Source organism: Platalea leucorodia (genome assembly GCF_965183815.1).
Source record: "Platalea leucorodia genome assembly, chromosome: 4".
NCBI lineage: Eukaryota > Metazoa > Chordata > Aves > Pelecaniformes > Threskiornithidae > Platalea > Platalea leucorodia.
In genome coordinates this window covers 91445712-91460396 of record NC_138826.1, presented here as the reverse complement: position 1 = coordinate 91460396, position 14685 = coordinate 91445712, and the positions used below count along the sequence as shown (strand labels likewise).

The 14685-nt window shown below is 39.6% G+C and overlaps 1 protein-coding gene across 1 annotated transcript in view; it reads right to left on the bottom strand.

The window, feature by feature from the left end:
* Positions 1 to 14685, bottom strand: part of TAFA2 (TAFA chemokine like family member 2) — a gene marked incomplete at its 3' end in the record, with an annotated part of 83731 nt that overhangs the window by 41180 nt on the left and 27866 nt on the right. Inside the window, exon 2 of the mRNA XM_082310215.1 lies at positions 11773 to 11879. Coding sequence (XP_082166341.1) covers positions 11773 to 11878 — 106 coding nt within the window. The 5' untranslated portion in view covers position 11879. The remainder of the gene's footprint in view (positions 1 to 11772; positions 11880 to 14685) is intronic.

The following is a 14685-nucleotide window of genomic DNA, read 5'->3' as shown; positions in this document are numbered from 1 at the left end:
ATCAAATGGTACTTTCACACTTTAATGGGAAGGTCAAAATTTCAGTATTATCCTATTATCCCTCTGCATATTTCAAGAATTCTTCCTGACTTTCTGTGTATTTTAGCTCAACAAGAAGAAACAGAGCAAACGCCAAATCCAGGTTTTACAACTAAACCTTTTTTAACACAACAGAATGACATTTGCAGAATGATATGCAGACATAAATGAATCTGTCACAGACCAAATTTCACTGGCTTCTGAACTGAAACATGAGACTCCATTTGAACAGTAAAAATAAAATAGGACCTTTACAATTTTATTTGGACAGTATGACTCTGATACAGGAGAAGAATTATTAGGCAGATAAAAGAACAATATCCAAACTGAGTCTTCCTGCTAAGAGACTTTCCAAAAGTTTCAGAAGGTTTCCAGTAGGTTGCAAACTCTTTGGTATATGAATTTAGGGAAGTATTCACACCTACACTGAAAGCTTGAGTTCCCACTTTGTGAAAGGAATGAGCTCTGAAGGGTGTTTCAGAGCACCTAAAGCTGGATGTTGTGGAAAATTCCCTGATTTTTCAGTTATGTTTGAAAAGCACTTAGTATTTTGTGAAGCTCCCATAAATAAATTATAAGCATTTTAAAAACACTAAAATGGTCCACGTAAGCTATTTCATCAGTGATGACCTTGCATTTTTCTCTTTCATCCAAGTCTCTCATATCTCTGCATGCATACGCATGCACATATGCATGCATACAGACACAGGCTTTGCTGCTTTGGAGCTGTTGGTTTGTGCAGCTTCAGCTCAGATCAATTCCCTGATCTTCCAAAAAGGTGAGACTCTTTTACAAATCTCTACTGCAGTGGAAGACTGCCCCAGTGAGCCTTAAAATGGTAAATCCCTGTCAGCCCCCCAAAGAACAGAACTAAAAACTTTGGTTCAGAAAGAAGCTTTGTAAATTGCTACCCAAAAACACATAAAGTATTTTTCTCCTGCTATTCCCCAGAATAGCTGACTGTTTCTGAACATTTCCTTGGCACTTGTACGACTAAAGAACAGCTGTTCTAAAATATGACATTGTACAAGCAATCACTTAACACTGCTATAGAGTAAATTCAGTGAAGAGTGTCAAGAGAGAAGGGCACAGTCTTTAGACATCATCAGCAGAAAATTAATGCAGATGAAAGACAGATTAACATATCCCCTGAATGCTATAGAAATAATCTCCACACGGGATGTGATTTTCTAGGCACAAACCTCCCAACCTGAGTACGTGAAATCCCCTGAGTAGGATAACAGGGGTGTGCAGTAGATACCAGCAGACACAGTTATCACTGCATGTATGGAATGTATGTTGGGTGTATGGAATGTATATTGGAAAGCCTGAGGGGCAGTGCAGAAAACCCTAAGACCAGCACTGGGGTATATGGCCTCCATACCTGAAACCAGATCTTGACTTTGGAGATAGAATTGGCCCTAATCCTGCCATTACAGTAATTTTACATATCTGGATACTGTTAAGGGTCAGACTCTAATTATAATGTGATATTGACCCATTATATTTGACGTATAAAAATGACATGACCTTAACATGTTGAATTTGGAGAAAACATAACGTAAGGAAAACTGTAAACTATTCAGATTTTCTTTTCAATTATATTCTTGTTTGATAGTCCCAGACATTAATACAATTTTATGAGCAATTCTCTGAGGAAAAAGACAGGAAAAAACAAACACTGTCATACCAGTGGAGAAAAATCTACTTGGTTTCTCCACCAAAGAAAGTTGGTTTCAGGGTCTTGGACATAAACTTTGTACTAGTCATAACCTTCCAATATACCTCAAGGTCATCCTACCGTCTGAGCTCCAAAGCTGTCAAAAGATTCAGACACAGCTCTTCTACAATGCATGGCAAATTCCAAGGCTGGAAACCTGCACATAAGGATTCACATTTTTGGAGTAACTCAGTAGTGCCTTGTTATCAGCATTAGAGTATTTATATAAAAATAGAGAATGGCATTTCCTCAAAAGGTTTTATTTGTGTACATGCACTCTGATATTTACAATTAAAATTTTGCAATCATTTTCCCATTTATAGCTCCTATACTATCTGTCTGTACTGGAAGGATCCTCTTTAGCCAATACAGTCAATGAGTAAAAATGTTTCCAGAAAGGGAGAAGGGGCTGGGGAGTGGGTACAGGAAACTGCAGCAACCCCATCAGCTCACTGTGGCATAGCACCCTGCTTCATGCTGTATAATAGGAGTCTCCAGGTCACTAAACAATCCTTCTCTTCCTTTTCTCTTCCTCCCTGATCAAAACTGCATCTAACGTCCATTGCTTTCTTTTTCTACCTGAAGGAAAAGTTTACTTAAGACATTATTTCTGATACGATGTACATTTAGGCAAATGAAAAATTTGGAATAAAACTGTAAGCCCAAAAAATAATATTTTAAATCTGGAACTGCTAACAATAATGTACTACTATATGCTACATTAATTGAGCACTTAACAAGTTAATGAAACAAGGAAAATTCTGATCAACAGATCCAAGAGAGTGGTGCTACTAAACCAAGACTAATTGAATAAAGACAACTATCTAGGGGGCTAACAATTTCTTTCATACTATTTTTATGGTTTAGTCAAAACGGTGGCATGCAAATGTAGGCACTCTATTTTCCTAGGTATAAAGATAAAGGAATCTAGCAGAATGCATTACTTAGTATACATAACGAATCAACGGGACTAATTTGAAAAAAATATGACACTGGAAAAGTAGATCTTATTCCAGTATTAGGGAAATGTCAACATTTACTCATGGTAGGAAAAAGTAACAGCAGGGTAAGCATGCTATCAATGTTTTTTCAGTCCTAACATCTTACAATATTTTCCTAACAAAAAAGCAAGGGAAAGCTTAATCTTCCAAAACAGAAATGGTGTAAAAAAACCAGCTGATTGGTGGGCCAGCTATCCAAGGGAAGATAACATTACTAATAAATGAAAGGGCTGAAAATGTTAAAATGTTTGGCATTTCTGACTGTAAAATCAACTAAGTATGTAACATTTACAAGATACAATCTTTTGCACAATCATCTCCTTTCCATCACAACACAAAATCTGAATGTATTTAAGGAAAAGATCCTGGGTACTCACTCATGGAAAGTTAATAAAAATTTGACACTGGGATTACGAGATTAGGCCCAAAATAAAGAACTGCTATGCACTTCCCTTTTACCTGTCTTAGAAAAACAACAAGAAACCATAATATTTGCCAAATATAAACAGAAATATTTTTAAGTGATCAGTATAAAGAAAAATGCATGATATCTCATTGCACCTCTCCAACTTCTCTCTCCATGGCTGCCTCAAGGACAGCCAAGTTTCATTGTCAAGGTGGTGGTGGGGATGGAGGCAAAAATGAAGGCAGCCATTTGCTGTGGTGGAGCTGGAAGCACAGGGAAGAAATAGGCATAACTCTGCTATTGACATGATTTCTGCACCCATGTCCCAGTGAGCCATCAGAACTATTGGCATTTTGGCAACCAGAGAAAGTTATTTTCCTTTATACCCTGGCAGAAGGCCAAGGAATGTTATCTACTGAATTCCAACAGACACTGTATTAACATTTTAGATTGCAGTGACAGATACTGATATGAAAGTGTTTGACTGACTCTTCTATTTTATCTTCAAGTAAATGGCAACTTTGGGATCAGGTTCTGATCTTGATATAACTGAAACTTTCAATTAATGCCCAAGCTAGATAAGAACATCTAATATCTTTCTTCCCCATGTCTGCTAAAATGACTATCATCTTCCTTTGTTTCTATATTTAAACATTAATTACACTCAGAATTAAGTTAGTGAAAGCTGCACACAAAGCATTCTCATTTAAGAGAATCTATCTCTGGGACAAACTTCCACAAGAGATAAGATTATCCATGTTTGAGACATTTAGCAAATATGACAAAAGAGTTTGATGACGCAGTGCTGACAGATTGACAATAGATGAGTGGATGCCTCCCTCTAATATTTTGACAGACCCCACTGACATTTTCCAGCCTCACCTAGTAGCTCCTAAGGCATCCACACACATCTCTCTGCATGCTTGCAACTTCTCTCATCTAAATATAAGGCAGTTTTCTCCTACCTAATTCCAGTCAAGAACCTGGGAATATGCAGAACAACTCTTACATCCTTTGACAGTCCCACGCATCCAGAAGGTGCATGTTGAACACATACATCTTACCCACAGGGTCAGACCCCTCACCAAATGTTAAGGTACAGGCACTTCAAAAAAGTGCAAACCAAGGAAAAGATGGTACTGCTGCTGCTTACCCTTTATATTACAGCCTATATTATGGAACTGGGAGGTCTGCATTCAGTGCACTCTTCAGCTCAGAGAGGTTGAAACCACATATCTTATGTCCCCAAAGAATGCCATTACCTCCAGTAGGACTCCTTCAGGAAGGAAGGAGAAAAGGGAGCATGTGGCTATCTAGTGGGTACTTGGCTGGAAGAAGGGATGTCTTTGATTTAGTTTCTGTCCTCTGCACCAAGGGTACTTATTGCTTTTAAAATTGAATACAAACACCCTCTATTTCTGCATTATGAATGCTGTCTTCTAAACAGTGTAAAATCATCAACAGAAAGGACAAAGGTACATTCATACTAAAATACTATAACTTCATAATGAAGGAACTTTTACAAAAAGGCAAAGGTTTGAGCCCTTCAGAGGTCTCCCATGTGTCAGTTAGGGCTATTCTTTTCTAGACACTGAGACTCTAAATGCTAGGAATGTAGACCTCAAACACCAAAATGAGAGGCAACCCCCTAATTTGCCCGAATAAAGTAAACTAGACAGCATTATTTAGCTGCAATGTGTTGTAGGTATTTACCTCAGCTTCTGAACATTGTTGTCAGTACCCTGCACGGTCTTAATGCAACAAGAGACCAGAGTAAAGGACTGATACAGCCCTTCACCAGCCCTTCTGAATGACTGTAACCTCCAGTGTGATTCCCAGTAGTAAAACTGGTTACACATATTCTGCAATGTTCCAGTTGTTATAACATTCAAGAACTTTTGATATGATTTTTCATACAAAATACAATGAGATCAAAGTCAATCAGAGGCCTGTGGTGGACCATTTCTTACAGAGTACCCTAAAACTTCATCAGGACTAATAATTCAAAGTCATTATTATAACCTAGACACAAACTTATTTTAAAACAGAGAAAACTTGGTGGTGCTGAGTAAAACTGAACAGAAATAAAAGAGCTTATAATAAATCTGCCCTTGGTGGGATGGATTCTTCTTTCCAAGGTTGCCCTCAGACCAGAACCCCTTCAGTCACATCTGGCTCCTTAACTCTCTTTCCACCACCTCAAAAAGCTAGCTGTTTGCCTCCTCATCAACCTTCTCAGCTGTCCCCCAGTCTTTGCTCCTGCTGTAGGCTTCCTGAAAGCTAGTCTCTCTCCTTTTTCACCTGACCACCCATGTCCTCTGGAGGCTTTCTCCCAGCCCATTCAAGACAGTTTCGTTTGGTCTGTAGCAAGCAGTCAGCACAAGAAAACCATTGTCTTCTGCTCTGCTGCATCAGATTTAAACATACAGCAAATCAAGAAGACAAATAAGCAGAACTAATCATCAGTGCTCAGAAGCATTTCTACTTAGGCATAGTCTTTAGTAAACTTCAAGGTATATTTACCCATGTCCGTAATATACGATACTTCTGATGACAAAGTTTTGTCCTGGGAGTCCAGGGAGTGCAAGCCAGTGGTAGAATTTAAATACTGACATCTGACCATGGAGTCCCATGTATAGTAATAGAGTTACACATAGGCAACTAGATGAGTATCAGTCAGTGGATAACTGAAAGTTTGGCTAGGAGAAAATCTGTTGCAAGGATCAGAGGATCAACGGTATCTTTAAGGCACAATTCACAACACTAAGAGTTTGCAAAGCATTTCACAATATTCACCAGCATGCCTCAAGTCCCTTGCACTGCCCTAGTGGTATGAAACCATAAATACGACACACATCATCCATTAAGCCATCTAAACAGCTGTCCTAACTCACCAGTGAATTTCACCCCTTGTGCATGAAACAGTCATGAGGGCATTGAGGCAATGCACACAGGCCATTACCATAGCTTTTAACAAAGTGCTATATTATCTCTGCTCAGAACAAATCAATTCCACAGCCCCAGGGTCAGGCAAAGCCAGGAGCTTGTCACGTGCTGATTCAATGCAGCCTTAGCATTACTGCACTTGCTAATAGAGCCCCAATGAATGCTAGAAGCCGAAAGAATGAACTTGCACCACCCCATCTGTCTGCAAGGGCTATGAGTCATAGAATCATAGAATCACAGAATCATTAAGGTTGGAAAAGACCCTTAAGATCATCGAGTCCAACCCTTCCACTCCCTCTCCAGAACCAGGTGTAGTATTGTCCACACTGGCCTATGGTATCACATTTGATTTTGTTCATTGCTATGGGATTTTGTCCCCTAAAAAAAGTTTACATTCTCAAAGATACACACATGTGGGACTTGTGTTAGACTATATGGAGCCCTGTTGAGGGCTTGACACCTTTTAGTTCATTTTCCTAATAGAAAACATGACAAATCTAGACACAAGACTTAAAAACTCCTGCAAAGCAATCAGAAATGATGAGTTATCCAAAGAAAATAAGATACCTGGGGACAATTATTTCAATGAGCTACATTTCTAACTCAGTTCCACAAAGACTTAAAATTTTCAGTCAGTTCCTTAGGCTGTCCAGGACTGTCCCACACATTTTATTTATACTGTTTTCACAAAACAAAAGAAAAGAAACCCAGTGACCAAGGAAGAGTATGACCACTAATGAAAGTCCATCCATGTCAAAAACCACATCAGCATCACTTGCAAGCATGCTACTGCTACTACTGGGTTTCTTGCTTCTCATAGTCATACCAGTTCCCAAACTCAAGGCACACGTGTGGCACAGGCTGTATTGTACATCACAACACTGGTGCCAGCAGTGCTTCTGCCCTGGCAACGCAGCTGAGAAAAGCAGACTCACCCAGGAAGGGTGATTTAACTAGCAGCTTTAGCAGCTCAGTGGATCCTTCATTCAGCTGGGCTTCAGAACAGTGTTGCAGTTTAGCCACAGTCGGCAGCTGAGCACCACACAGCCGCTCACTCACCTTCCCTCCTGCCCCTGTGGGACGGGGGAAAGAATTGCAAAAAAAAGTAAAACCCGTGGGCTGAGATAAAGTTTAATAAGACAGCAGAGGAAGAAAAAAAAATAATGATAAAAGAGTATACAAAACAAGTGATGCACAATGCAATTGCTCACCACCTGCTGACCAATGCCCAGCCCATCCCTGAGCAGCAATTGCTGCCCTCTGGCCAGCTCCCCCAGTTTATATACTGAGCATGACGCCATACGGTATGGAATAGCCCTTTGGTCAGTCCGGGTCAGCTGTCCTGGCTGTGTTCCCTCCCAGCCTCTTGTGCACCTGGCAGAGCATGGGAAGCTGAAAAGTCCTTGACTAGTGTAAGCACTACTTAGCAACAACTAAAACATCAGTGTGTTATCAACATTATCCTCATACTAAATTCAAACCACAGCACTATACCAGCTACTAGGAAGAAAATGAACTCTATCCCAGCTGAAACCAGGACAAACAGCAAGGAGAAACCAAAATTCATTTTCATTTTCTCCTTTGCAAGGAGAAACCAAGACTCATTTTCTTCTTGTGAATAGCAAGACTTTCCCTCGGACTTCTAATTTAGTGCAAATTCCCAGACAAGTCGGAGCAGGAATTCTGCACCACAAACGATAAAGAATTTAGTTTGTTTTAACTATATGATAGGCATCAGATGAATAAGTTCAGCTTCTGAGTGAAATTTTTTAAATGAAAATAAATTATCATGCCTTTTCATCTAGTAAATCCAAAAATACTCAATTACTTTATTTATCTACCTGGAGTGTTTTCTGATTCCATAACAAATTCCTTCTGGCAAGCAAGCATTCATGATCAGGCATATTTTTAAGTAGCTTTTTATCTTGTTGAGGTATTTAAAATTTAATATAAAGCTTATTGTTTTGTATTTTGAGGAATATTAAACTATGCTCAGATTCAAAAGCACCGTTAATTTATTTAGATTACCTTATTGCATTATCAATGTAAAAAAACTTAGCTATCACAAAAAGCCCAAAGAAATACAAATTTTGATAGAGTTTTTAGTTTTAGGGTAGAAACTGTGTCTCACGGTAGCCTCTTGTCTACAAAGGAGTGCTTGTAAGGGGCTATCAGTATACTTCGCAAAAGGACCAGTCCAACACTTGAAACCTTAAACACAGGCTGTGAAACAATGGTCACCAAATCAATTCATGTTCCCTATGACAGAAATAGCAAACAGGCAGTGATGCTAAACTGATGCCTGCCTGCCTGCCATATCTGTCAGTGAACACGATATGTTTGCACAGGTTTATTTGTTTTCCAAGGGCCAGCAATGAGTAGGAGGATCAGGATCAATCTTATAATAAAATATCCTTATGGATTTCTTTCAGCCACCCTCAAGGTATATCAGCTTTTGGACTCATAACCTTGACAACATCCTTTTGGAGACTGATATGCCACTCTTGTCTTCTCATACACAGCTACTGTAGCACAAATAGATCTGGTACTGTGGGCTGATTCACAGGTGTATGTGCTCAGGTAAGGCACACACCACCATAGTATCAGGGTCCCCAGTAAAATGAAAAAGAAAAAGCAGAGTTCTTGTTTCTTTCCAGAAGACAATATAAATGGAATACAAGTATGTGCACACCCAGGAACTACACAGGAGAACTTAGAGTCCTGTGTGCAGCAAAAAAGTGAGCTTTGTGTTTTGTTTTAAACAGTGAGTTCTTATCTCTTTTAGCTCGTGGACTTTCTGCCCAGATTGATGAAACTTTAACAATCAGCCAAGATAAAGGGAGCAGACATGTCTTCAAACCAGTCTTCTCAAGAGCAAGAAGGATGGACTTGGCACCCATGCACCTGACACTGAAAAGCTGTAATCTGAAACCCCAGTTTGTAACCCTGGTTGTTGCTTAAACTGCACCTCAGAGCCTGGCTCCCCATGCCCTGCCTCAGCCTCTGTTTTTTCTTGCTGCTGACTTGGGATTTCTCATTTGTGCCATATCCCTGAAATAAGCACAACAAGCCTGGAGACGGCTTGTCAGAGTCAGCTGTTTATATCCCTGCTGAAGTCTGTCTGGAGCACAGAATGCTCATTAAAAATTTTTTCACACATTGATGATCTTTCCTGCTTTTGCTTTTGCTTTTGCTTTTTCTTCTCTTTTACAATAGCCTTCAGAAAAAGAGATGAGTTTAAGAGTTGGTGCAACTGATGCATAATATGACTAAGTCAATAGGGAAGTAAAGATTTTTTAAAATGTAGATTATCGATCTTTGAAATTGTAAGGGGTCCTTCAAAGTCATTAGGGTTTGTTGTGTCAATATGTTAGTAAGGACTTCTATAAATGAAGATTAATGATGCTAGGGATAATTATGACTGAAGAAACTCGCATATATCTCAGTATTTGGAAACTCCATGCAAAGGTGAACAGTGTCAGGTTTTCCTCGACTGCACCTTAGCTCCATTTTGGCTGTTACAGTAGGGGGAAGATTTTCTTTGACACAATGGGAAGTTAAACTCCCAGTTTCTTTGGAAATCAGTGGTAGCTGAGCTGTGTAACTCTGATTTGTGCTATTTAAAATAATTCCCCCATATACAGTGAGTGCAGCTGATTTGCAGATCTACTAAATCCAGAAGCCAAAATACTTCTGAATATTTTTTATTTCCAAAAGAATCTGAACATGTATAATAGTTGCTTTTCTAAATTAAACACTCAGGTCGTGTTTCTTATTACTGTTCCCTGCAAGACTTCATATATTTTGCTAAAGGGGTGAAAAGTTACAACTTAAAGAAAAAGAACCAAAGCTTTTTGTTAACTTGCAGGAATGTAAAGAAGTCCCTACAGCCAATAACCTGATTTTGCAGGGGGCTTATATGCAAATTTTTTTATCTAAAAACATCAAATTCAATATTTCTCAAGTTATTTCTGCGTTAATGCTGGGGCTCAAAGCCCACGTACTGTCCAGATAATTAATGGCATAGCTCTGCTGGGGTTTCCTTTGCATGACTGTATCTGGAAAACTAAAATTGGTGGGGGACCATTTGATTCTCAGTTATGAAGCACTAATTCCCAAAATAGTCCTTAGAATTATAATTTGTTTCCATGAAATACTTGGTGACAGGTTTTACTCATCATTTTTTCAAAAACAGTAGCCAGCATACTTTGGCAAAGTTTGAAATGGATTGAGGCAAACACAGCTTGACCAGCTTTTGCGGATGGGATCAAAATGATCTGGAGATGGGCTTTTTGATTTTTAAAGAAAGGTACTCAAAGACAAAAGAATTCTGAATCCAGGCTGCGATATCTTGGCTCTTTTCCAATAGATGACTAAACTGGCAAGCCACAGTACAAATCCATATTCTGGTTCAGGGGGGGAACAAAGGCTGAGCAAAGGGTGTCAGCGTGGTTCCTGTCTGGCACGATGCCCATCTTTGGTGGCCTGCAGGACCACATCAGAATCTGCTTTGTTTGCAGCCAGATTGCAACTCGCAAAAGACTTTGCAGAAAGTGCCTCTGCATCCTCCAGTCCTTAATCAGTGAGGTATTTTGAAGAAAGATATCTTCACACAGCAGAACAATATCTAGCAGCTAGATATATAAAATACCTGCTCATGAAATCCTGTCATCAGAGGAAACATTATAAAATGTACATGAACATAGAGAGATGAACTGACTGGTGCTATTGGAATCCTTCCCAAGTGTTTAACTCCTTAGATCTTGGAAATGTTCATGTCCCATCCTTACTTTACCAAGTTATTAGAGTTTATTCTTATCCTGAATAAGCGGATAAACAGCCAACAGACACTATATGAAGATGAGAAGTGGACTTCAAAATCATCCTATACTGCAGATCACATTTCAAGTTATATTAGCCTATAAGAAGATATTAGTACATGAATCCAGAGAGCTTGTTCCTTGCATTAGGGGTTTACAGAAACACACAAAAAGAAAAAAGACACCTTTTTACAAGCTTCAATAAACCATCACAGCTTCTGCTGGTGTGTATACATTTTAAGGGCTGGAATGACCCAGAGGAAACAAATCGCACATTGTCACAAGCTACTGAAGTTCCTGGTCTGGTGTTAGGAATGAAGCATAGAAGACAGAAAACACTGCAAAGCAACGGTCTTTTTTTGGTGATGAAACAATCACATTCAGCACATATTATCCATGAAGTTACCCTTGACAGATAACTGCACACAGTAGCAGCATACATGTTACTAAAAATTGTTTCTTTCTAAGGTTCATTCCAAGAATTCATCTGTAGCACACATATGTGCTATCTGATATATCTATTTTTATGAGACAAGCAGTATTCATTATTTGATTTTTTTACTTTATGATCATTTTTAACCATCTTTTCAACTGTGCTATCATTACAAAATGACCTAAAAACAGAGAATGCTGAAAATGGGACTGAAATACTTAAATTCTCAAGAAATTAATGAAAGTCTATCCATTGAAAACTCTTCTTCTTTGGTACTGGTTAGTGGACCAATACCAGGAGACACAAATACACATAAGGAAAAAAGGTTGCATAGTCTGAACACTTCTGAATTTGTTGACAGAGGCCACAGATATGACAGTATAATAGAATAGAACAGAATTTCTTACCTTTATGATGATTTGCCCCGGATGCTAATTTCCCCCACAGTGTTACAACAAATATTATTATTAGCAGTTTTCCTTTTGTTGCTTTCTGCAAGTATCTCTTATTCATCCTGAAAACAAAAATACACAAAAAGTAAGTATTTATCTTAAGACTTCTTTAAAAAACATTTTTTGTCTTAATTTAAGGAGAATTCAAGAAGTTTTTATGTGTCTGGCTGACAACCCTTAAGTGTTAAATTCTGCTTAGCTCTAAATGTGGTACATCATATAGAGCATCAGTATAACCTCCCTCCCTGGTCTGCCAATGTTCCTCCACCCTGGTCAGTACCAGGAGAATTCAATACCTCCACTCATCACATTTTCATCACATTTCTCTCAAGGCACAAGCGGTGTTCATAATCAGAGCAGACTCCAAAGCTTGCAAGAAGGATGAATCCATGCAGCTATGCAGCAGGTTTTAATGTACAGAGCAGTTCCACTAGTGTGTATGGGGCCAGTCATGGTCAATGTGGTTCTCTCTGACCATGCGGCAGAGTTTTTAGCTTTTGGGATTGCAACCCTTTTTGGATTGTGACCACAAGTCATAAGGTGATAACAGATTTGAGTAGACCTCCAGCACATGTACAAACCCTCCTACAGAGAAATCCTGTTAGGAAGACATGAGTGGTTTGGAAACATGGACTCGAGCAGGGCAGATTCACTAGTCTCTCTCCTGTCGATCTTTGGGTAATGAAAAGATTTGATTTACTGCACCAAGGGAAATTGCACACAGCTACCCTCATCTTGTTCTGTATGTTTTCACTGTGACAGCAAGACACCATGGTGGTTTAAGCACAAGGTAACACATGACTTATTTCTCAGTAACCTCCTCCAAACACAAAATATCCCTCCACCTACCAAAAAGACAAGTTCAGGAATGTAGGCTCTTGTGCTTAAGGATTACAGTTGTGCAGAGAGTGGCAAGAGGTATAATAATGAAACCTTCCATCACTTTTCATTCTCTGTGGAAGAGCCCTAGGGAGCTGGCTAAGAAACAGCTCTGCATGATGGTCATGTTTCTGCTCATAGGTCAATAGGGCGATGATGACTATTTCAAATCACTTATACTAGAAAAGCTGCAAATTTGATCACTTGAACAAAATTATTGCTGTTTTGTAATGCCTGGAACTAGGGTTCCCTTCTGAGCAGAAAAAACTGTATTGCTTCAGTATGGCTGCACGTGTCTCCTATTATGTTCATAAAAAGCCCAAAGGAATTTAAGAGCATCTCTTTTGCTCTGTGTACAACACTATCTTGGGCAACCACAACTCTGTGAAAGGCAGACTGCTCTAATACAGAATTAACCAGTAGCCTGTTCGAAGTCCCAAATCTCTTTCCATTCCTTCAAAGCGATTCCTTTCCTCTGAGCAAATTGCTTTCTAACAGAACACCACACGCTGATAAAGTAACCCCCACACACCCCGCAATTCCACTCATGATTTCCAGACTTGTAACCAGACCACTTCCCCCAGAACTGCCAATGTTGCTCTCCAGGAGATTGATGAGATCTTGTTAAGCACTGGGAAGTTTCCACACCAGGCTGTGTGTAACAAAACACTACGACTCAAATTAAGAACCCACTGAGGAATGTACGAAACCCTTTTAAACCTGAAGAGCAGAACTCAGCATCCTTTGACAGAAGTCACACATCTACAGTGTGTTTCCCAGAGGTTCAGATATGACATTTGTCAGGGAAAAAGAAAGAGGAGTAAGCTAGTGTAATATCTAGGATGGTGGATGTGCCCCTGAAAGCCTGACTGATTAATAATCACAGTGGAGGTCACAGTGTGCTGTGAACCACACCAAGCTCTGCCTTCTTGCACTGATTCCAGCGCCTTTGGAGTGTAAACTGCATATTCATCATCAGCTCCAGGTTTATGAAGCACTCAAATCTAACGGGAAATATATTATTTGTCACTGTAAATAAGAACAAAAAAATGAAACTGGAATGCACATTCAGCATATGTTCTTTCACAGCTATCTCTGTGAACAGAATATGAATTAACTGTTTCACTCCTGGATTCTCATACCACACCTGTTATGATGCTGCTGCCAAGTCACCTCACATTAAAATCAAATCTTTCTTCCTCACCTACCCAACACTGCTCAAAACCCAGTGGGACTTGCACCATTAAGCAAAGTTGAATCTAATACAGTGCCTTCCTGTACTCTGATGATGCCAGATTCACCCACTGTGCTGCGAGGCTGGCAGCAAATGCACAGCAGAAAATGCAAATACATAAGGAAAAACAGTAGTGGCAGAGGGAAAGAGAGAAAACCAACCTATCTGCCTGTGAACAGCAGCCCCTCAGGGTAGGTGGCAGAGTGAAGATACAAACCTCTGCCCACAGCCCGGCAAACCAAAGAGGAGTAAGCCAGCACTGAATATAGAAGAGACTGTTCTGCAAAGTAAAGGAAAGGTTTCAGCTTTGACGCAGAAAATCTGGGCTCAGTGCCATTGCCAGGTTTTCCAATCATGACAAAAACAATACACCATTTCTGTACCACAAGCCTATTACACTATTCTGCATTATGTATTTGTGGTATTCACCTTTAGAAGGACGAAAATAGGCACAATTAACAGAAAAGTCAGTGCAAGTAGCAGTTCTAGCTTGGGACTAATAGTCCAGAGGGCATCAGCAGAAGTACAAAAAAATATGTCAGCATTTAGTGCATTCATAACATACAGCAGCTCAAATAAGAAAAAAATGGAAGATGATGTTAAGTTTCAAACTAATTATGCAGTATAACACTAGACCTGCAGTTGTGTGCATGTTGGCCACTCACAACGGTCAGTCCAAGGACAGACCAGTGGCTGCATGAGCACAAACAAGGTACGAAGCACTCTGCTCGCAGCAGTCCTGCTACACACACAGA